Source organism: Rhea pennata, chromosome Z (assembly GCF_028389875.1).
Source record: "Rhea pennata isolate bPtePen1 chromosome Z, bPtePen1.pri, whole genome shotgun sequence".
NCBI classification, from domain to species: domain Eukaryota; kingdom Metazoa; phylum Chordata; class Aves; order Rheiformes; family Rheidae; genus Rhea; species Rhea pennata.
This window is the reverse complement of record NC_084702.1, coordinates 72,759,382-72,783,672: the sequence shown is the minus strand read 5'-3', so window position 1 is coordinate 72,783,672 and position 24,291 is coordinate 72,759,382. Positions and strand designations below refer to the sequence as shown.

The window sequence follows — 24,291 nt, the reverse complement described above, 5'->3', positions numbered from 1 at the left end:
GACAAAACTTTCCATAGCATTTTCTGCCACACTAATAAATAAATAAATAAATAAATAAATAAATAAATAAAAATTAATTGCATTGCTCAATCACTGTAACTCCTTGTCCAAAACACTGTGTGCTTACACTGTGAGCTAGAACACACACTTTGCTTAACAATCTTGTAATCTGCTCCAAAAACAGGCTACCCTTTTCTAGTGGGTTAAACTTACCTGAGGCAGATAGATAGCCTCTCCTAAAAGCTGAAGTTTACAAACATCTCTCCTACACTCTACACCCCAGTGTCTCCCAGATCTTCCACATCCTTATCCTCTTGCCCCCAGCCCATACTACCTCCTAGATAATGTGGTGCTCTCTAATGTGCTGTTTTTCTTCAGTGCCCTTGTGCGGGACTCATCTGAGGAAAGTCAGCAGGGCCGGCAATCGCTGGGGGGGAACAGCTGAGTGGTGGTGGATGCTGCACATGAAAGATGGGAGGCTTGGTCAGTTATGTATGTGGTTTGGCCAATAGAATGGAAGCAGGCATAGGGCTACAAATTGCCATTACTTGGGCTCCTAGCAGTCTATCACGGTAGAAAAACTGCCTGTTTTATTAAATCAAATCATCCTAGGGCAAGTCTGGATAATCCTGAAACCTGGGATAAAACATGGGAGGAAAATCTAGTAAGGCAAGCTGAATAACCATGCAGAGGCAGGCTCTTGCCAGGAGCAATTTGCTTGTAGCAAAGGGTCGCTGACTGCTCTTTGAAATGGAGACTGCTTCATGACTGCCTGGAGGCCACAAGCAGCCTTCTGACCAGAAGGACCTACCATGGACACCTAAGATTAAAGGGAGGGGAAAAGGGCAAGCTGCCTCTCTAACCAGAGTGAACCTCTCAGGAACTCACCTCAGGTCTTGTCCAGAGCCTGGCAAAGTGGCTAGCCAAACACAGGGGACTTTCACTGAGATAGTCCATGTAGATTTTAAGGCTGTCATGAGAGCTCCTGTTGCCTGTGCAGTATAGAGGTACCACATGCAGTCTCACCAGGTCCTGATGTGGACAAAGCTCCCAGAGAATGCTCAAAGTAAACCCATGCAACTTTGAATTAAATCAGTCAGAAAACAAAAGGCATATAAGTACTGTCTTTATTCTGCAAAATAATATGAGAACAAGAGCTGGTCTGAAAACAGACTCCCACACAGAAGAAGCCAGAGCAAACAGGAATCTGTGCAAACCACCACCGGACTTTTACAAGCGCTTTTCTTACCCAGTCCTGGAGAGCATCAGAAAAGCACCTTCACCAAGATTAATGCTGACAGGACAGGGAGAAAGAGAGTTTTTGGAGAGGAGAGTCCAGAATGCACCATGGGCGGAAGAGAGGCTGGTTTGCATTTGAAATGCTTTATTTTCATGTCTATCATTCCCAGTTGTTTTTTCCCTTCTCCTGCATCACTGCATTCAGAAATGGTGGTGCAGCCTTTCATGGCAACTTTCATAGATAGTCCACCTGCACAGAAGAAGTAGTACATGCTGTGTAACAGGGAAACCAACTATCATAGCTATTCCCTCTCTGGTCAGAGGCTCACATTTTCTCCCTGAGCTCTCCCCATTCTGTACATCCAGTTAACTACAAAATCCACCAACCCATTCCTCTCCGGTCCTCTCCCTAAAAAAGTTTCAAGAAGCAAGAAGGTCACCTTGGTTGACCTGAAATACAAAGGAACTTGGGTTTGCCTTTTCCTGCTTTCTGCTGAGTAAAGATGATGAAAAGCTTTTAAATCATTTTCTTTCTCTCAACTAGAGATTCCTCTGTTCAAACCCAGTCTACTTAAAGAAATAATGGTTGTGTAATGGTACTGCATGAATTTATTTATTTGTCTCTTGTTCTCTCTGATCCTCTCATGACTTTTGAATCAAATAACTCTCTCTCAGACATTTTTGACGTAAGAGATGAGACGCCTCAAAGATATTAAAGGGTAGTGTTCACCTGGCTAAGTGTAGATAGTTATGATAAATACTGACACATTTACTCAGGCAACTCCAATCTCTAAGGCCTTACTGGATCTAGGCAAGCTAACAGAGAAATCACATTCATGTCTCCACTAAGGTAGGGCCTGAAACCTGAACTTGTCACTTGCCAGACGCAGAACGTCTACTTGAGAAAGAGACCTTAAAAATGCCACAGCGTGTGAGCAAAGATGCTTACAGCTAGCCTACAGCTTGGACATCAAAGACAAGTGACCTGAGACCCAGTCTGGAGGAAGCCAGGTAGTCTTGTCCCAATGCTACCAGAGTTCCTTGTTAACCTACACTTTTTTCCACTAAAAATGGTAATCTACTCAGGCCTAGTGCACCAAACTAAAGACCTGTGAAGAAAATCCTTACAGGTCAACAGTTCCAAGCAGTTTTACAGCTAAACTACCTAACTGCCAACAGCTACGGACACACAGCAACTCAGACAGCTCGTGTGTGACTCTTCCCTCTGATCCAGGGTTACTAACTCTCCATTTAGATATTCTCAATATTCTCACTGTCATTACTTTTTTGCTCCCACTGCTCATGTTTTCTCCTCTGTGTAGGCTGCAGAGGCCTGACATTTTCTGCTGAATATTTGTATTTAGAGTACAAATAATGTATATGAGTGTTTCACTAGTTCCTCAGCTTTCATTGCTCCTATACAATTGCTTCCTCTGCTTGGTTCATCACACTGCACAGATTTCCTTGATTTACAATGGCCAATCAATAAAGTTAAGACAATTTAAGAATCTTTTCCACTTTTGCAACATAAAATTCCTATCACTCTTTTTCCACTGTGGTGACTAAGCAAATGGTTGCTTTCTCTTGTTCTGCAAAATCCTTTCTCATTGAGGGTTTGGACAAAAGGTGTATAAAATATGTAACAAAGATCTTGAGGCCTGGTATTATCACCTGACAATAATATGATCCCAGAGAAACTATGTCCACAGCCAAACACAATGGCTTTTTTCAGTCTACTTTTACAGTAGATGCTGCTGTCTTTGACTTCAGAGTTACTTTTTCTGCCTTCTCGGGCATTGATGGGGCTGCCCTGAGATGTGGAAGGGGGAGAGAGGGAATGAAAGATAGCTTTTTCAAACAGACAGGGAGCTTGTCTGCTTTTTTCTCTCTAACCACAGTCTCTACAGAAGGGAATAAGATTTATGAAGGAGATCATTTCATGTTGCTTGCGACCTCTGCTGTTCAAAGACAATGAGTTTCCCTCACTAGGAAGGTCTTCAAGTTTCCTGACCTCAGAGGCTCATCCACCACATTCGTGAGGAGGGACTTGTCTCTGGCTCTGTAGGAGCAAGACCACCACTAAAAGAAACAGTATCATGCACCCACAGCAGCCAGCGTCTCCTCGTGAGAAAGCTGATGGCTTTATATTAGGAGACGTCCTCTGTACTCAAGGAAAGTTTCACCTGAACCTCCTCTAAGATAGCAGCTGGCTTAGATCTGGACACATCCTCATGCTCCTTAACTAGGACATTCAAAGTCTTGGTCAGATTTATTATACTTCCACATATCAGACTGCTTCATGAGTTCAGTTTTTCTCCTTGCCTCAGTTATACCACACCATGAGGAATTTCAGCAGTTATCTGCACAAGGCAGGGAAGTGGGGAGAAGGAAGTAACCTTGCTTTTTTTATATAAGCTTTAAGCATGTTCCCTTTCAGGTTTGTGTCACTTTCTCTGTTTCTCTTTCACATTTTTTGCCCTTTTTTATTTTTCTGTGATGCTTCATCCTTAATTGGTTTTGCCAATTTAACCAAAAAGATGATAGTCCAAAATAAAAGATAGTTACCAGAATTTAACAGTCCAGCAATGTCAATGCATTGGGTTTCAGATCCAGTGCAATTTACAGTTTCATTACCACACTGGAAGGAGTCTACGCTGTAACAGGCAGGACACTGTAATCCATTGGGCACGTTGTCCACTGATGGCACTGGGAAGAAAGAGGTTGGTTTTAATAAGAGAAGGAGAGGAAGTACAGGGGCTCATCACCTATGACCTCTTTAAATCTCCATGAGAGGCCAATTCTGCCAGCATCAGGATCAACAGAGTCTATGTGACCACAGACAGAAAAGGCTTTCTGTGCAAAACTGTGCTGCAGACTCTCTTTGAGAACCTGCTTTGTGCAGAACGGTTTATATTTCTACCTAGCTTCCCATAGTAAGGGAAACTTCTCACAGGACTATTCTGTGGAGCCCTTCCAAGCAAAAAACCCATGCTGAATCTCAGCTTCACCTTGGCTTGTCCCAAGAAGACCTGTGGTGAGGCTGTCCTTCCTGGAAAACAGGGCTGAACACTCCCCAGGTAGAGGCTAAGACTAGAAAGCCAAACCTTGTGATGGGCAGGCAGAGACAATGAGGCGACAGGGTAGGCACAAAAAGGCAGCTTACCTGAGACCGACGTTGTTTGACAGGCATCACCCACACAGCAGGCCAAGCCAGTTCTTCCTTTTACTTTCCCATAGTTCATGGTGACAGCATCCAGATGGCACGCACTGGACATTAGGCAGGCCTTGATGGATGAATAGATTACCATCCCCCCTGTCATGAAGGAGAGGGCAGTGCCAAGTCAATAACCACAAGATAACTTCTCTGTCCCCCTGCCTGCTGCATGGCCTTCCCCATATCTTTAAAGGGGCTAGAGGACAGCAAAGCCACTCTGAAGGCAGCAGTGAGGAACCTGGTGAGGTTAGTTCAGAGGAACTAAGGTGGAGCTGCCACATCTGAGACACTAATGAAGAATTTCTCTTCCTCCACAACATGTTTAAAGGGAGCAGGATACAATTGCTCCCAGGCAACCAGTGTGTTACAGACATTTACTTTAGCTATAATGACCCAACCTTAGGGCTTATGGGGTAACCCATGCACCTCTGACCCATAGCTCAAACTTCTTTATGTACAGTCCACAAAGCACAAAAGTCCATCAGCTGCAAGCTCTGACATCTTCACGCAGGCAAATCAAGTCTTTCCGATGAGCCAGATGATTGAAAAAGCTTAACAGGATGAGCAGAACAATTACAGAACTGCAGTCCCTTGAGTCCCCACCAGCACTGAAAAGATAAAGGATCACTTTGCACAAGCAGAGGGAAGAAACACACTGGAGCTGGTAGCACCAAACCTGTCAGGAAAGGAGCCAGCTGCCCATCTAAAAGTCAGTGGCCATAATAGTGAAGCTAGGTGATGGCTAAGGCCAAGTCACAAATGCAGCACAGAGTGTGGTTGCCATGTGACCTCAGTACCCATTGCTAGCGTGCCAGTTGCGGGGATGTGCTGTTAGCCCTGAGCCCATGGTGCCAACTGTGGTCTCCTTCCCTGTTCAGGGAAGGGACTCAGACATAGGCCTGTTTCTCCCTCCACCCCATGGCCAATCCATCCCAGTGCTAGATATCAGCAAGCATGTGTCCCTGCCAGTCCAGCCGCTTAACCCAACTGCTCAGCTTAGCCAGAAATAAAAGCCAATCTCATCTCCCGGTATGCTGTTTAGGTCTCTCCCCTCCACAACTCAGAACTAAGCCCTCCAGATAGGTTACTGTTCCTCAAGATGGAGAAATAGTATGCTTTTACCATCCCAGGCCCATATCTGCATCCTCTTTGAGTGAAAAGGAAAATGAACAACTCATCTGAGGACTTACCATAAGGCAGAGATGGGGATAGAGACCCGTCCTCCAACCCTTTTCTGAAAGCTGCACTTGTAAACAGCCATAGTGATAGTCTCACCTACCTATCGTGGTCTCATGCACGATGGTGCCACAGGTATTTTCACCACCAGTACAGGTTTTCAGGGGGCCAGAGCAGGTTTTTCCTATGCTGTGACAAATCTCACACTGAAGAGTGGTTCCTAAGGAGGGAAGTAGGACACGTTCTTGGGTAGCAGTCACAGGAGATTTCACTTCCCCTTTTATCCACATTTTGCTTCAGCATTTGATCAGCATTTTTAAAGTTCCTTTTCCTTTATTTTTCCTGTTTCATTGTTCAGTTTGTGTATGTGTGTGTGTGTGGGCAGGAGGGTTAATCATTATTATTATTTATTCTACTTTCCATTTAAATTTGGAGAAATGAGAGGAAGCCTTGTCAAGATAATGTTTTACATTTTAAAGCTAGCTTGACTTGTCTCTTATAGGATGTTGCTGGGTTGTTTTTACTGGGGATTCCAAAGGAATGAACTCCAAATCCCCTCTGCTCTGGCAGGCATTCAGGCATCTCCTGGATTCTCAGCCCCCCAAATCTTCTCTTTAAAGTGAGCAGGGCAACCAAAGGACTGGAGATCAAAAGGCTGCCAGTAAGTCTTTACTATGCTATGTACAAATTGGGAATGGTGTAGCTCTTCTTAGATATTAGGGGAATTCACTTTATTGACTGCCTGCTGTTTCAGGATAAGAGCATCTTAAGTAGAACTAGAATATCAGGCAGCCACCATGAAACATTTGGAAAGGAATAAAGAGTTTATGGAGAGAAGCCAAACAGCTTGTCTTCTCTGACACACACACTTATCTGTACCAAGGGTTCAGCATACAGATTAAGACACCAGGGCACATGTTGGTTCCCTGTTCACGGGTACCATCACAGTACGCACCTTGCAGTAGCTGTGAGACCTGCATGGGGTGGTAGGTATGATACAAAAACCTCTAGATTGCTAGTGACCACTGTGAGGGCTTAGAAAAGCAGCTCACATGTAGACACCTACATCCTCATCTGCAAGTTGGGCCATAGCACCAAAGATCCCCTGCTCCACCCTAATCCACTATTCACACCTATGTATGGCAAATCCCCCAGGACAAGGGGGGTTGCCAGTGGCTCAGATGGCAGGAATGGCCCTACACGCTGAATAATAGTTCTCAGGCCAGTTTCACATCTCTCAGCCCAGCAGATCCTAGAAGAAAACTTACCTGTGTCTAGGATAGCCAGGAGAAGGCTGAGGCCAAGAGATACTTTCATGCTGATGGGATGTAAGGACAGTGAGCCACAAACTCTTGCTGAACACAGCACAGTCTGTCACAAGGACTTTTATAAACCAGGGGGAAATGGGTACGTCACTGTTATTTGGGGAAGTGGAATTTGGAGACATGCTCTCAGGAACAGAAGCTGGAGTGTGCTAGCACTGGTGTATTTTTTCCTTTAAAGAAAAATTTCCTCCTTTTCCTTTACATGAGGAATGCTCATATCTTTCCCTGGTTTTGAGTATACAGGCTGTAGGAAAAGACTGGATGACTGGGGTCTATCAGGTATGTCTCCACACTTTGTTTGAATAACATCCTGCCCCTGCCATACATATGAATGCTTGGGAAGAAACAGCCTTGTTGTACTCTCACCATTAAGCCCAAACAGGCCAAGCATAGCAAGGGCTAGCCTGGAATTTTCCTCATGGCTGAATTTTTGCTGGCTCATATCCCATCTCCCTTCCCATTAAACAGTCAGGAGCTTTCATACTTCCTATCCAAGTTGGCATGCACCTTCTCTTGGCAAAATGACTGCCAACATGCACCTTGGAGCCGGCTCGGTCTAGGGTTCCTGGAGATGAATGTGTCAGATTTGCAAAATGGGTACTCCAGGAAGCAGGTTTTGACATAAAACACTTGAAAACTGATAAGAAATTCTCCTCTCATTCTGCTGGGCTCCAGATTAAACCAATCAACAGAGAGAGATCATTGACCTGTCTATGGGATAGCCTGATCACAGGTTAGGTAACGTAGAAACGGGTTTTCCAAGCCCTGAGATCTTATGATGAGCTAATGTTAAGCAGCAATGACCAACTAAGCATCTTCCCAAAGGTTCCCTGGCCCTTTTGCAGGTTCTACCAGAATGTGCTGCCTCACAGTAACTACTCCCTGCTCTGGAGGCATCCTCTACAGACCCTGACCTGCAGCAGGAAGAAGGACACAGTCAGTCATTTTATGGGGGTTTTCCAGTATCTTTTTGCAAGGAATCTAGTCCACCATGGAAGAACTCTCACCTTGAATGCAGCAGGGATAGATGTCCAATGATGAGCAGAGATGGTTTTACTGCTGAGGTTTCCTAGTGGTGTGCAGATGAACTAAGCACTATTCCTGGCTCTACCGAGGACCTCCTGCAAACCTATTGGGAAAATCACAGAGCTCTCTGATGTTTCCACTCACTCTTTTGTTTTGATTTATTATTTCTTTCTCCCCTCCTTACTGTCTGCTGTTCCCATTTAGGCTCAGCCTCTTCAGAGGAGGTATTTGGATATTTGCCATACCCAAATACATTAAATAGTCATTATCATAATGGAAATTAGTACAATTAAACTGAATAAAAGACTGGTTACCCCAATGTCCATAAAGCTGACATCACAAGAGGAGAAAGGAAAAGAGTGCACTCACTTTGAATTTGCTTTTCAGTTCAGAAAGGGTCTAGTGTCACAGGCAATAAATTGTGAAGTAGTCAAATATCTAGCCACAAAATTCATTTCTCATTGAACCTAACTTCAGACTGAATAAAAACCTGTCTCCAGGCAGGCTAGAGTCCTCACATCAGCATGTTCCTGCTATTTAACTACATGTGGGGCTGCAGATACGGATAGGGAGATGGGTGGATGTGGCTGTCTCTTGTGATTTTAATTTCATAGCCTTTCACTTAAGATGTTTATTGAATCTCCTGGGGAATTTTCCCTGAATGACATGATTGCACTAGCCCCACTGAATTCCACTGAACTCATCCATTTCCTGTCTCTCTTGTAGGGAGAGTGTGAAACTGCAACCTTTTCATGCATATTTATAGAGATGAAACCAAGTGCAGCAAGGAGCAGCCATAATCTGCAGCAATAAAAGGCCTGAAAAATATGAGGAGACGGAAATAATGAAAGTGCTCTGAAAATACCTAGTCATATCCCCATCTATCTCCAAAAAAAAAAACCCAGAGTAAGCTAGAAGCCAGGATAAGATGTCACTTAGGTTAGGAATTGGGGGAGGTTTCTAATACTGACAGGAGTGAAGCAATAGAGCTGATTCTATAGAGAAGATGTGAATCCTCCATCCTGAGTGACTTGTAAGAACAGGCTAGACAAACGCTTGTTAAATAGTTGGGTCCTGCTCCATTGCTGGAAGATGGATTAGATACTCTCTCTCAAGATCCATCCTAAACTGATGCCTATACTTTTAGGATTTCACAGTATATATGAAGGGCCTGTCTTCTTGAGGATATCCATGGTTCCAGAAGCACAGGAGGTGATAATACGGTAGTCACCAAAGATACTGTGCGGGGAAGTGAGACAAGGACCAAGAAGGCCAGAGAAATTTGCGTGTAAGAAATTTTGAAATCCAAACCTGAAAATAATGTTGGTGGGAGTGATTATTATGGGCAAGTGGGAGAAGGTTCAAGAACTGGGCAGAGATCTAGGTCCAAACTCTGTCTCCATTGCAGAAGCTCTTTGGGAAATTGGCTGTGTTATGCAAGAGATCACCAATGGTTACTAATTCTCTGAAACCGCATCTGACTCAGGAATCCCTGGTATTGAAATAGCCGCGAATGGCAGAGTACTATGGAGGTGGGAGTTATCATATGTGTTTTTCAGGGTTCTGTACACCACTGATGTCTCTGGTATGAACAGCAAGAGATAAACAGGCTTAACAGTGTCCCAAAACCCCAGGCAGTTTCTGTGGGAGCAACAGAGGAGAAGCACCTCCTATGGTTCCCTTTATCTGAGGTGTGAAAGGACAGAGTCACAACATGTTGGGACATTTTGATAGATAAGTCATCTTCAGCCTATAAAAACAGTTCTAGAAAGAGAATCAAACCTGCTTACTTTCCGAGCTGATTACTTGCTCTCCAGAACAACTGGCGAGATTGGCAAAACCTGCCAAGCTGGTTTACCAGGCAAGGAAATATAAGACAGAAACCACACAGTGCAAGGATTAGAGTGCTTTTCTCAAACACAGAGCAGGAGGAGTCCCGTCAGTTGCTGTGCTGCTTGTCTGATGGCTACAGTCTGAAGAAGCTTTTAACGATCACTTGTCTCTGTTGAAATTGCACAAATTAATAAACTAGCTCAGTTCTGGGAGGTCACTGTAAATCTAATTCCCACTCCTGATTAGGATCTTCCCAACAACCCAAGAAGCAACTCCTCTGTTGTGTTTCCTCATCACCGCTGCACTGCTTGACCCTAGCGAGAGGGGTGGGGATTTAGTGTCTCTCTCCATCTGATTTGGAATTAGGGCTTGAAATAAGAACTGGGAGGCAGAGGGAGGGATAGTGGCACTGAGAAGGTTCACAAGAGGAAAATCTTCCTTCCATATGTGGTGGCAGCAGCTGGATCACAGCAACAAGCTGTCTCCTGTTAGCCTCACCAAAGGAGTCATTTCTCCAGAAAATAGCTAGGCTATAGGTTGGTGGCCTTGCTTCCTCCCCATGGGGACTACTCACACATAGTTAGGGTATAGATGAGAGTTCACAGTCCTGTGGGCTTGTCGGCAAGGTTAGTACAATCTCAAAAGAGTAGTACCTATAACAAGGTGCTAACTGTTGCATATTAATTTCCCATGCCATGCACAGCAGTTTACTCACTTGTCACTAAGAGTGCTGCACTTGTCACTAAGAGCGTACCAGCAACAGGGTGAGGAGGAATTGCACCTCAAAATGGAGTTCAGGGAGAGAGTGGCCAAGGCCAGCGATAGTAACAGATTCCCCTGGAGGAACAGGGTCCCCAACAGCCTGATGCTGGAGCTGGGTCCCAGCCCACTGCGCTGAGTGCTGCCCTTGCTCCCACCACCAGCAAGAACATGCCTTGCCTGAAGTTGCCTTTTTTTTAATGGGTTGCTTTTCAGCCTTAGGAGGAGGGCTACTGTTGGCAAAAGATTTAGGAACCCATGAAAAAGAGCTGAGAGGGCCTTCACCGAGCTTTCTGAAGAAAAGGCTGGAAATCACAAGAGTATGTGGTCTTAAAACAGTTACTTAAATGTTTTCTTCTGTGGCTAAAAACATATGATAAAGCATGATATTTAACACGTTATCATACATATGCAACAACATCTCAGTGAAACTACATATAATCACCTAACTGAATATAATCAAACCATGTAACTTCATGAGATCTAAACAATTAAAGGAATACAAAGGATGTTTTATTTTCCTTTTGAGCCTAAACCACTCATGACAACAAGTGTTAGCACTGATGAATTTTTGGTAGCCTGGTCAGCAATTATCTCTTCAATTAAAATAATTGCCAGGTAATCCAGCTGCTTTTCAGACATCCTTGAATGAAAACAGATTTCTATAGATGTTAGCATGCTGAATATTTCAACCTCTTCTTCAGTTAATTGCTTCAACATACAAGTTAGCTAACATCTGCCAGCAGCAGAGTTAACTGCTAAGAGCGTCCAGGCTGTCTGCTGAGGCAGATCTGCCAATTTTAGCTAGTCCATTAAGCTAAAGCTAATACTGTCTGGGGCTGGTGTCAATAGACAATGAATGTATAAGAGAAGGGGAAATGATTTAATGTGGTATTAATATCCATACATGTTACTTATTAGTGGCAGTGGTCATGGACTACTGGAATAAAATTTCAACATTTTAGGGATGTTAAAAGCGATCATAAAGTTATCCAAATGGCTGCCATTTACAGCACTCTGGATTTTGTGAAGCAAGCAGCAAACAGAACAGGAATTTATAAACTTCTCTGAAGAACCTTATTTTGTAAGCAAAAGTGGAGCCAGTAAAAGCCAGCTTGGAGAAGAGGCACCCATGGACTGCAGGTGTTAGGCTGACCTGAGAGATTTTGTAATGCAAAGACTGATTCATTCATTTACTCATTCTCTCTTTACCTCTGGCTATCTACTGCTCATATCTGGACACATCTGGCATGGGAATCCTCCTTACAACAGACTGTAAGATACTTAGAAATAGGAGATGTGTAATGGTGAAAAGATTTGTTTTTGCCATTGACTGCTTTATTCTTGGAAGCGTGACTTTATCAGTTTCCCACCCCTCTCTTCCTGCTCAGTCAATTACTAACCAAGTCCCATCAGCAGGAAATAAGATTGTATCATGAAATGTAGTAGTCACGGCTGAGTAAGCTTTGGAAAAGGGCAGGTGCAGCCAAATCTGAAAACTGAAAAATAAACCTGCTACCAACAGGCCCAAGATGAAAGTCACTGTGATGGGAAACACCTTCAAATTGTCACGCAGATGCAGCTGTTCTGTTTGAACTGGAAGTCTTCGAAATCTGAAGATCCCTAAACCCTCATTTCCCACATTTTTTTAAATTGAAGTGATCTGGAAATGACTGAAACTTTATTACAATTTTTGACGTTATACCTCTGAGATATATACCCTCATTCTCAATACCATTCTTTTCTGTCATGGGATTCCTGTATGTGCAATACACGTCTTTTCTAATGAGCTCAGGAGTTAGTGCATTTGTCAGTGTGAGCTCTTGCCTCCTCTTATCCTGAAGCAAGACAAACTGCATAAGGAAAACCTCGGAAAGCCATGCCCTGCAGCATCAAGAGAAATGCTTCCAGCTTTTCAAATGGTGCTCGTCTTTCACACCACTTTCCAACCCAGCATTATTCACTGTGTGATAAGTATGATAACATAAAGGTATTCCCAGACAAGTGTGTCACAGAGCACTAAGGGGAGCAGGTTTGGTCAAAATCTGTATTGGTTTGGGCAAACCTTCTAGTCAATAGTCACTTTCAAAAAACAAAAATTGTTGTGTTTGTCTAAGTGTTTCAAAGAGCTGAAGGGATGTTCTTTGTTCTTATACTTTTGTATTCGTTCATGAGGAAATGCATCTTTTGCCCAAGGTAAGGTGAGCCCCCAGGCTGAACAACTATTTGATGAGTTGCAATACTATAGGATGTTCAAATACTAGAGAAAAAAATATCAGATAAATACCCAGAAATGGCAACTAATGAATGGCAGTGGAGAAAGCTCCAAGAAAACTTCCAGTCCCTAGCACGGGGTGTCCATGATACTGCATGAGCAATGGAGGTAGTGCACTGTGCTACCCAGGGATGTCTGGGAGCAGAGCAGCCTCCCACATGGTTAGAGCACTGGGCAGGGTGTCAGAAGGCTGCTGGTAACTAATTTTCAGACCTGCTGTGAGAAACAAGACAAATTTTATCATTGCTTGCCCTTAGCTAGGCAGACTGGAAAGAACCAGACAGAGGTGCCAAGCAGAAAGGGATGAGGGACGGCCAAACACTTCAATGGATTGCATGGTCCCATGGGTTCCTACCTGCTCAGTCTGCTAGAACTTGAGCCTAGGCTTCTCACTTCCTAACAGAACTCTGATTGTGGGGATAATATTCATCCTCGCGAGGAGCATTCTCTAAATAACATATAATAATATATACATTTTCACATGTATCCACTCACCATGCTACACCAGCCAAAAAGAGACTTATTTCAGTAAATCAGGTTAGACTACAAACGCCTTGATCCTCCCCAACAAATTTTGTTGTCCTCCAACAAAAATATGTCCCAGTAAAAAATTTGTTATCATAACAGTGGCAGAGAGGTAAGCAAAATCACCGAAAGCATGATCTTTAACCAATCTACCCTGAGTCTTCAAACCTGGGATACTTTGAAGATACCTGATATAGGTGATATAAGCGGCCAGGGATTTGTGTCTTTTGGGCCTTAAGGCACCATCTGGGAAACGACAGGAGTTTAATGAGCATGCTTCAAAGACATTAGGTTTTCATGGAAATAGATTAAAAGAATTTTACTTAACTCAATTTTGCAGTATAATGAGTAAATAAAAAGTAGTACCATGCAGATAAGATATGGGAAATTTGTATGTTAGTGATATGAAATGTATGGAAATGATAGGTGGATACAGAATTAAAATGTAACAAATGTAAAAGAAGAAGGGCAGACAGGTAAAACTAGGATTATAAGATTATTAAAACACTAGGGCAGTTCCCTATCAGAGCAAAATATCTTCCCTAATGTACCTTTTTTCAAGAAGGTTTTTAATATCTTCACACTTGAACTTGTGCATGAATATAGGATGAGATATTGAAGAGTACAACTGACATCCAGATTTCTCAATTACCTTAGTCAATAGTATAAAATACCTATATAATCTCAAATACGATTATCGCATCTTACCTTAATTCTAGGAAAACCAAAATTATGTTTACTTGCTACATGGAACTCAGGTTTTCTCTTTCCTTCTTCCATCCATGGAAAGTTCTGTTCATCTGTCTTGCACCTTCAAGAGTTTCTGATTCTACAACTTTCATCCAGTATAACTAGAGCTAAATCAACCTCATATACCTTGCAATTTACCTATATAAATCAGCCAGTAGAAGTTACTGCTATATTGAAAATATCTACTCAGAGTCTGGCCTCCATGTTTCTCTACTGGTGATTACATACTATCTCCAGTACTATCTTCTACTAAATATTGTATGTAAGCTAACTAGAAGAATTAGAATTAAATGATGGGCCTACAGTGCAGTGAAAGCATGCTGTTACAGGGCCTCTCTCTGCTGTTTTTAGTTGTAGACTTCTTAATGTGAGGGTGGTACAACAAATATTGCAGCATACTGATACTGTCCAATGGGAAAGGCTGTACAGTTGGTTTTGGGGCTACAGGAGTGAAGGCAGCATCAGGAAGGACATCGATGAAATAGTGGGAGGAATATTCCACCTTCCCATAATGGCATCTTCCTGAAATCACTGAGCCAGGGAAGAGCTGTTGCCAGTGCTCAGATTTCTGAAATCTGTTGTCTGGATGATATTGAGTGAAAATAGCTGAAAAGCTGCTCTTTTTTTTTTCTTTCAGTTCATCAACCAAACTGATAAAAAATAATAAGTCATATCTATTTGATCTAGTAAGATATTCTCTTTCACTTCTAAACTCTCCTTTCTCCATTTCTAAATTTTGATCAGTTTGGAAGTGAAACAAATTTCTCTTTTCTTAAAATAACCTCCAAAACGTTACCTTATACATTTTTCTTTCTGGTGCCACTCCAGCAGATGACAGCTCCACATTTCTTCACAAATCGAAAATACACTTCTCCCCTGCAACTTTTTTCTGAAGTGCATGACAGTTCATATGCTGGAAAATCTACATCAAGCGGTGGGGAACTCTCAGCAAGCATGCTGTAAAGCAGAATATATTAGGGTCTCTGTAGCTCCAGAAAAGGCCCTCTGGGTCTCATTGGTGGTCAGAGAGAGCCCAGTCAGGCCTGTTTGCAAGTGAAATGTAACCAGATCCTCAAAACACATGAATCGAAGGTCTGAACTATAGGGAAGAAGGGTATTGTGACTCTTTACTTGTTCTCAAAATGAGGGAAGGAAGCTGAGAGCCAGGGGAAGCCCAGATTTCACAAGTGGAAGTTGTCTCACATCAGACAGGCCCCAATTCAGATGTATAAGGGTAAATGAGGAAAAAATGTAATGAAGCATACTCAGCTTCTGTTACTGGTCTGAGGACCTAGACAGTTAACAGAAAGGAATACATGGGCAATGGAGATTGGTCTGATTATCCATCTCTCGCAAAAGGAAGTATTCACTGGAGGAATACATGAATTTCATCAGGGTATTCCCATACAGACTCTAGGGATGACAGTACTTTGAGATCTGTGTCCATAAAGAATCTTTTCATCCCTTGCCTGACACTTTAGGGAGCAAGATTGGTGCAGACCAGCTACCAAAGATAGGTCATTTAATAGCCCAGAATTGCAGACCCAGTGGTTCAGCTTGTGCTGCGGGGCACAGCTCAGAGTGTCTGGCCATGGAACAATTTCTGAGGACATGTCTCTGGTTAGACTGAACACTAAAAAATGTTGCTTCTTTCATTACTACTTCCCTGTCTCACTCAGGTTAACGCATGTGGGCAAAAAGCTCAGAAAATCCTGGCATAAAGCACCATCACTTTGTCATCTGTTAATAATGGATTCATATCTACTTTGAAGGAATAGTCTCAAGTCATATTATTCAAAAATGAAATTACAGCAGCAGTGAAAAACTTGCACATGCAGCTCCACGTGCAGATGAAAAAGATGATGCAAGTGAAGATGAACGAAGTTGGGACTCTGAGGAAGAGTTATGCAAGCTTCCAATCAGTCATTCTAAGAATGAATGGAGAGACAGATGACACGGTTTCTGCATACTCAAGCAATGGAATTTGGACTTCCAAACTCTGTCAGTTTTGCTGCTGAAGATGGAGAGAAGTGTTCAGTTTTTGGGCAGCACAGTGATGGAGATAGTATGGGAACCCGAATACAGTAGTTGAGATAGAACTTACTGCAAGTATCTTATAGACTCTGTCCTCCATTCAAAATGTTATGCTAAGCTGCTGTTACAGGTTTAACATAGTTCATACGTCAGGTCTGCCAGCCACACAGATTTTTCAGATACCACAGGGCATTTCAAATAGCTCCTAAATACGTCTTAGCCTGCAAGCTGAATCCTACTTAAGAAGCCTATGGCTCCTGTGCACTGCAGTGTCCCTGGGGGCTCTACAGTACTCTGCATATCAGGTAAACCAAAGATATTAAATCCAGAGATTTACAGAATACTATGATACTGCTTTGGCTTAAAACAATCCCTGCAGAAATATAACTGTAAGATACATACTATGCTGGCATAGCTGGATGTATAGAAAGAGGCAATACGTCCTAGTGAAGAGACCTGAACACAGAGAGTTAAGCAACTTGCTCGTGGTCTCACAGGTGGTGAGAGTGTCCAGCCAAGAGTACAATCCTGCAGAGGCACCACTGTCATTATTTATAGCTCTCTGTCCCCATGGTGACAACCCCACATGACAGAATTAGATACACCAAGATAGCTCTTTACTCTGGAAGCAATATGCAGGTGGGGCAAGACACATGGCATCATGCTATGGTTGTTCCAGCTACTTCAATCTAAACACATCTCTTTTTCTACCGCCTGTTGCTAAGGAAATAGCTTTTGCATTCCACATAGGTTTGCACCCATCAAGACCTGTCATTTATGAATCAGGTGGAAAATAGCTGTGGAAATACCAGTCTTGACCTGTCTTTTCTCTGTGCCAATAGGTATTTCCTGCCATACTGGCGTGCCAAAGCTGAGTTGCCCTGGTAGATGGAGATGAGTGGGTAGAAAGCCAGTACCTTCTTTGTATCCATCAAATATCTGCAGCAAGAGTTGCAAGAGTGTAGTCAATTTGACTTTATGGCTCCTAGTACTAGAAAATCAAAGTGCTGCAGCCACATAAGGCAAAGCTCTTGCACAGTAGAAATTCACACTACTGGCAGAAACATTTACCAAGGATCAATTCTGGTCTAGCAGGCTTTATTCTGCATCAGACCATAAACCAAAACCACCACTTCTTTCCCCACTACCTGCTGCTCATGCCACTTCCTCCTCACTTGCACCACTACCAGTGCATTTGCTATGCCTGGTGAGGCAGTTCAGAGAACAGATCTATCTGAACATTAAGTCAGCAATGAAGAGAGCAGTATTTGCAGGCCAAGTGGCCAAGCTGGCAGGTATAGTGAGGGCAAGGTAGCAGTAGCCTAGGTTTGACTTGGTTTATGTTGACAGAGAATCACACAACAACCCCGTCTCAGATGTGATGTGTGCTGGATCAGGCTAGTATAGGAATCCAATTGCTGCCTAAAGTCCATATTATGCATTCTGGCTAAGTTAATTGAAATTTAATCAGGACTGAAACCTATTTTGGTTCAAATCTATGCTGTGGCATGAGCCAGCAGCATAAAGACTGAGTACTGAGGACTACAGAAGCACAGACTATCTCCATCATTCACAGAAACCTGGCTCTTTGCTGGGATCTCTGGCAGGGTCCTAGATTCATCTTCTGGAATGTGGGCACCTCTCCATCACGGAGACGACAACTCACCGGGTCCTCCTGCAGAGGATGCTAAGTAATAAATTCCTCACCCTGTGGAGCTGAACTCAGTTCACTCTGTCCTTTGAAACTCAAATAAGTCATTGTGCTTTGATAATGTCCCAATTCCAGGAATAAACTGGTGACTCTCATTTCCTAGACCTTCCTACACCCCAGGCTGTCCAGGTTTTGGCTCCTTACTTATTCAAGGCTCAGAATGTGATACTACAAACTTGTCATCACTAACAGAAAGTGAATGCAAACTATGGATCCCCTCCTCAGCTGAGTTGACATATATCAAGAGAAAAAAAGCTCTATATTCTCCTTGTGGCTGTCCTCCACAATGTTCCTGTTATGTCACAGCAAAATGAAATTGTTCCTTCCTCTTACAGACTAAAGGAATAAATTACAGCCCTCTGCAGAGAAACTGGTTCCATGAGGGAGCTGCACAAAAATCAAAACTGGGAATAAAACTCAGTAATTCTGGACAATAATCCAGTGCCTTCTAATCCAAAGCACCTTTGACTGTGAAGGAAATGGCTGTCTAATTAATGTCACTGGAAGGGAGGCGTGTACACAGCTTGAGTGCTTTCTGCCAATGCTACAGCTAGCAATGGCACACTTCACCAAAAGCTGCCTGCTAGCAAAGCTAATCATTTTCAACAGCGTAGGAGCATATGTTTCTATCCTCCCATCAGATCTACCTTCCACCACCAGTGGGCTGCTCCTGCCATTTTGAGGTCTCCTGCCCAGACACACAGAGTTAACCTCCTTTTCCACTAGAAAAGGGAACAGTCCCTTATGCAATATTTAACAAGCCCACAAAGCCAGAGATGTTTTTCCCCAGCTTGTGGCCTAGAGCAAGTGTGCAAGACCCAGCCAGCCCAGAACTTTCAAAGCATCACCAAGATGAATCATTACTATCAAGTTATTTATTTGATTACTTAACATACAGTATGCATAACTAAATGCAACCAACTCTTCTCTTTCTCCTTTGTCCAATCTTCCCAATTATCTTCATCTATTGGAGCCAAGCTCCTTTCAGCACCTCTAGCTTGCCAGGGAGAGCTGTCCCAGCTTGCTAGCTGAATTGTAACACACCCTCCAAGACTCTGGCTGAGAGCATCCCTTAAGTACATAACAGAGAGTACACCATGAGATGAGTAACTGATTCAGTTTGGATTGAACTGGAAAAATCAAGTCAGTCCCCACTCTCACTTCTCTCCTCCTGTACTTGCACATGCACAAACATATGCAGCAGATCTGTTCTCAGGCCTCAGAGATGAGTTCAGGGCTCAGCACTAACTTTCCCACAGAGCATAACTGACTCGGGGTCTCTACCCCAGGTTCACAAGCAGCTATTATCATATCCCTGGAAGAGAACCAGGAGACAGAACCCCAGGGCTGCGTGAGCAGGAAGAAGGTAATCCTTGCATCTGGGAGTCTTCTGAGGGGCTGATTTTCAGTGGGATGATGCACAACTTTGAGACTTGACTGTAATCTATAATACTGGGAATAGATTCAAGGCAGCTATGCAACATGCTGAGTGCCACTAATTTTCCTTTAAAATTCACAAATCATTGCGTTCACAGGGCCAGGGGTTGCTCTGCAGAAGGTACTGCCTGAGCAGCCACAGCTTAGGTGTGATTTTCTGAGGAGTAGAGGTTCCTCTCATCTGGGGAAAGGGGATGACCAGTCGGCATCCAGGTCCCTCAGAGAGGAGTAGATGAAAGGATGTCAGCATTGCAAGAAAGTTGAGGAAATCCCCAGTTTTCCATTCAGAATGGGAACTGCAGTGGTATAATCCTTCATACTAAGGAAAGGGAATGGAAAGATGCATTCCTCTGCAACTCCATGAAGCACCCAAAGTAGCAAGAAGCAAAGATAGGAACCTGGCACAGGGGCTGTCAGTCCTCTTGCCCTACCTTAACACATCTGAGGCTGTAGAATCTCCCATATCTCTTTCACTAAATGCATGTGCAACACCTGGCACAGAGGAACCCAGAGCCCAGCACTGTTGCCAGTTTAAGAAAAAAAACACACACAGTAGGTAAAATCTCAAGAACCCAGAGCCAAGTGAAAAAGTCTCTCCTAAGATAGAAATCTTTCCTTCTGTTCAGGGAAATTTTCAGCAAAACTGACCTATTTCAATTTAACGCGAGGAGGAAGGACTGCACAAGAATACATGATAGAGGAGCAAATGTCAGTTTAGCCAGGTCTAAGTGAGGACAGATCTTTTCTTTCTGATATACCCATCTCACAGAATATTTGAGTTTGGAAGGGACCTCTGCAAATCATCTAGTCCAAACTACCTGCTCAAGAAGAGTCACCTAGAGCACATTATCCAGGATCATATTCAGACAGTTTGAGTGTTTACAAGGATGGAGACTCTACAACCTCTTTGGGCAACCTGTTCCAGTGCTACCACTCTCAAATAAAGAAGTTTTTCCTCATGTTCAGATGGAACTTCATAAGTTTCAATTTGTACCCATTGCCTCTCAGCCTACCACTGTGTACCACCAGCAAAAGTCTGGTCCCATCCTTTTTATGCTCTCTCTTCAGATATTTGTCTGCATTGATAAAATCTCCTCTGTCTTCTCTTCTCCATGCTGAATAGGCTGAGCTCTCACAGCCTTTCCTCATATGAGGTGCTCTAGTTCCTTCATCAACTTAGATGCCCTTGGTTGGACTCACTCCAGTAGCTCCATGTCTCTTGTGTTTTGGAGAGCCCAGAACTGGACACTACTCCAGATGAGGCCTCACCAGGGCTGAGTAGAGGGGTAGGATTACCTCCCTTGACCTTCTGGCAAGGCCCTCCCTAATGCATCCCAGGATACCATTGGTCATCTTGGCCACAAGGGCACATTGCTGGCTCATGGTCAACTTGCTCTCCACCAGGATCCCCAATCCTTCTCTGCAGAGCTGCTTTGTAGAAGGTCAGCCCCCAGCTTGTACTGGTGCCTGGAGTTATTCCTCCCTAGCTGAAAGACCCTGCACTTGCCCTTGTTGAACCTCAGGAGGTTTCTCTCCGCCCAACTCTCCAGCCTGCCCAGGTCTCTCTGAATGGCAGCACAGCCCTCGGGTGTATCAGCCACTCCTCCCAGTCTGGTATCATGAGCAAACTTGCTGAGGAGGCACTCTGTCCCCTCATCCAGGTCACTGATGAATGAACTGGACAAGATGGGACCCAGTACTGAGCTCTGGGAAACTCCACTTGCTACAGGCCTCCAACTAGTGCTAACATCCTCAGCAATACCTGATCTTTACAAACCACAGGCAACACAGGCATCATTTAAAATGATCGTGCTTCCCACACTGTTCCTTGGTGTCTGGGACATTGTGTTGAGGAGCAAGGTGGAAAGAATAGTTAATCACATCCCTCATGAAGCAGTTGGGATTTCCTTTGAGATCTCTGAGTTTGGGTCTGTTGCTATGGTGTTCTTTCACAGATGGCTAAAAAAAAAAATCCTTCAGCATGTGCTATGTCCAATGTTCAAATTGAGCACCCACATTAGCACTCTGCTGAGTCTGTGGCAAACAGTCCACATCCAATGCAGATACTGATGAATGTGGGAGTAGGGCAGAGATATCCTTACCATGCAATCTTACCTTACTGTCAACATCAGGATGAAGATGAGCCAACAATGTTCATCACAAATAGGATAGATCATATGCTGGGCTTTATCGAGACAACAGTAGCTGATCAAGAGAGTTACTATCCTCACATCTAGAATATCTCCAGCTTTGGGCCCCCAGAGTTATTGAGAATCTGAAGAGGGAGCAGAGGATGGCAGGAGTCAGTGCAGGAGGCTGGACAAAAGACCTCCAGAGAGCTCTTCCAACTAGTGCTTCTGTGGTTATGTCCTTCCTTCAGCTTTGCCAGCCTTTTATGGGGCCACATCATAGATCAGCTGAAAATAACCCAGAATATAAAAATTAGTTTTCAGATAGATCAGTTCTAAAAGTTCCTAGGCCAATAAGATGAGTGGTCTGTGTCAGGCAGTGATTAGGTTGGCACAGCTACCAACAAAATGAACACGGGACTGCTGGTGATCTAAGATAACATCTATCTCAGAAGTTTATATCTGGGGCCGAATACTGCTCTACAGTTTCCTCATGGAAGCAGTTTCATGCCAATGCATAAAGAAGTGTGAATGAAAGACTGCAATCCTCAAAAGCCAGGTTAGGGACCAATCACCTTCAGCACTATCAGCTTACTGCTCATTAGTCTCAATCCAGAGCTTATAACAAGACATGTGCATTGCTGCATGTGGGAGAACAAGAGTTCTGCTTCACCACATGATAACAATTTATGATAATTAATAGAAGTGCCAGTATTTTTTATGGGAAAAGAATGTCTCCTCATCAAGCCAGTAATAAAGGCATTTGTGGGAAGAGAGCAAGATTTGAATCTGAATGGACACATTCACATCAAGTTTGAGCATAAAAGGAAAGTGGATATTGAAATCAGCATTTTGCTCCCATGAAGATCAATTTAAGGCTGTAGAGCCTAAGAGAACATCACAACAGATAGAGAAATAGGTTCTGAACTAGTTGTGATGCACAGTCAGAGGCCACACAGGCCAGCCTAGGCATGACTAGTACAAAGTGTGGCTTTCTTACTCATTGCATCCTCCAACCTATTCAACTCTTCTGTTTGACTTTAATAGACAATTTTCTTTTTAAACTTGGTCTATATTACAGTTCTTGACAAATCAATTGCCATTTTAACATTGTGCCAAAAAGTGTGATAAGGTTATCTCCTGCCCATATTAGAATTCTCCAGGCAGCTAAAGGGTTGTAGGCTATACTTCACTCACCTGCATGGACCGCACTGGGAAATACTAGCAGAGAGGGCATGTGAAAGAGATATGTAACCCAGTAAAGCTCTTCACAATGGAGCGTGATAGTGGGGAGTATCTCTGAGGACCCCCGGGAGTGCCTGTAACATAAGTCTAAGAAAGTCTGCAACCTGCTGTGGCTCTGGCTTCACTTGCAACTGCATCAAGATACAAAAGGTGAGTTTCTGGTCACACATCCTTCCTCAGTTTAAGATAATGGGTCTTCATCTTCCTCCTCTTGAATAAGAGCATTACCTAAGTCAGGAATTCTGAATCATTTCTTGGTATTGAGAATCTACAGCCAGACAGACTGCTGCAAATGGTGTCTTGACAGATGGGACAGTCTAGGATCACACACTTACTGCAGCTCACAACAGCTCATTAAGCTGTAACATCTTGATCACTTCTGTTCACATATCCATAGCCTAGGGTATGCACCAAAAGGGAAAGGAGACTCATGAAATTTGACATTGTTACCACACCTCAAGCCTGCTACCAGACCAAAAGCATAAGCTAACAGCAACAAATGCTGCACTATACAAGGCTGATAACTGCTTCAAAAACATTTTTTCCAAACTAGACTCCTAAAGAACGAGTGTCTGAGAAGGACTGGAAGAGCAAAAGTCAGTTGTGATTGAATGGTGCCATACAGGCTTCAGCAAAACCCTTGTGTGGTAGCATATCATACTAGTCGCACTTCCAAGGATCTTGACATCCACCCTGCCAAAAACTGAACACAGAGCTGAACAGACTATCAATGACTGGAAGGGTTAGAAACAAACAGGGCTATTGCAGGCACCAAGATGTATAATCACATCCTTTAGCCAGCCCAGCTCCATCTGGCAAGCAAAGTAATCAGCATTTAGCATAAAGAGGTGACTACCACCCTGGGGCAACATGAAGTGAAGCCTGTGCCATCACCTTCTAATTTTCAACCAAGCACTTTCATCCTTTGTCCCCATTCCTGGGAGGTTTTCTCTCACAAACACCCCATGGAAACCTCACCTGCCCTGGCCAGTGTTAGAACCACTACCTGTCATGCTGAGCCTTAGACTCTCATGCCCTTCTGCCCTGTAGATCTATATCAAGCTGTTAGTACTTGCCTAACTTTTCTGTAATCACTGTGAAATGTGTACACATGCCTGAGCTCCATAATGCAGGGGGGGGTCCAGGTCCATGGTTAGGTCTCTTATTCTCTGTTATGGCAACAGAGAGGAGGAGAGGAAGAAGAAATATGCAAGTGGTCCCAAGCCCTTCTTAGCTGCAGGGCCAAGGTCTAACAGTACAGACAGTCAGTAAATCAGTTCAGATCACTTTTCAGCCAGTCATGGCCTTCTTAGAAATCTGCACACATTCACAAAAAGCTTAATTATGCCCACACCTCTGCAGTTCAGTACAGAAGGAGCCAGGTGATGTCTCTCAGATCACATTGGTTCTTCTTCTAATGATCACGTTAGACAAGCCACCAACTCCTCCTGGCTGCCCTCTCTGGCCCCTGCATCCTTCTACCAAGCCATTCTAGAGGGAAGAGTGTTGCCTGAGACACTGGCAATGCTCAGAGGAGGAAAAAAAGCAGCAAAAGTCACTTCCTTCCCCTCACTGGGGCTTCATTTTGTTTCAGTCTCTCCAGAGAGTTGGCC

The 24,291-nt window shown here is 43.6% G+C and overlaps 1 protein-coding gene across 1 annotated transcript; it reads right to left on the bottom strand.

The window, feature by feature from the left end:
• Nucleotides 1–1,152: 1,152 nt before the first annotated feature.
• On the bottom strand, nucleotides 1,153–6,946 carry PINLYP (phospholipase A2 inhibitor and LY6/PLAUR domain containing). The gene is made up of 5 exons (XM_062600256.1): nucleotides 6,898–6,946; nucleotides 5,733–5,849; nucleotides 4,403–4,552; nucleotides 3,805–3,945; nucleotides 1,153–1,489 (listed from the first exon to the last, which is right to left on the bottom strand). Exons 1-5 carry the CDS (start codon nucleotides 6,944–6,946, stop codon nucleotides 1,266–1,268), a joined length of 681 nt encoding a protein of 226 aa, XP_062456240.1. The 3' UTR covers nucleotides 1,153–1,265.
• Between the last annotated feature and the right edge of the window lie 17,345 nt (nucleotides 6,947–24,291).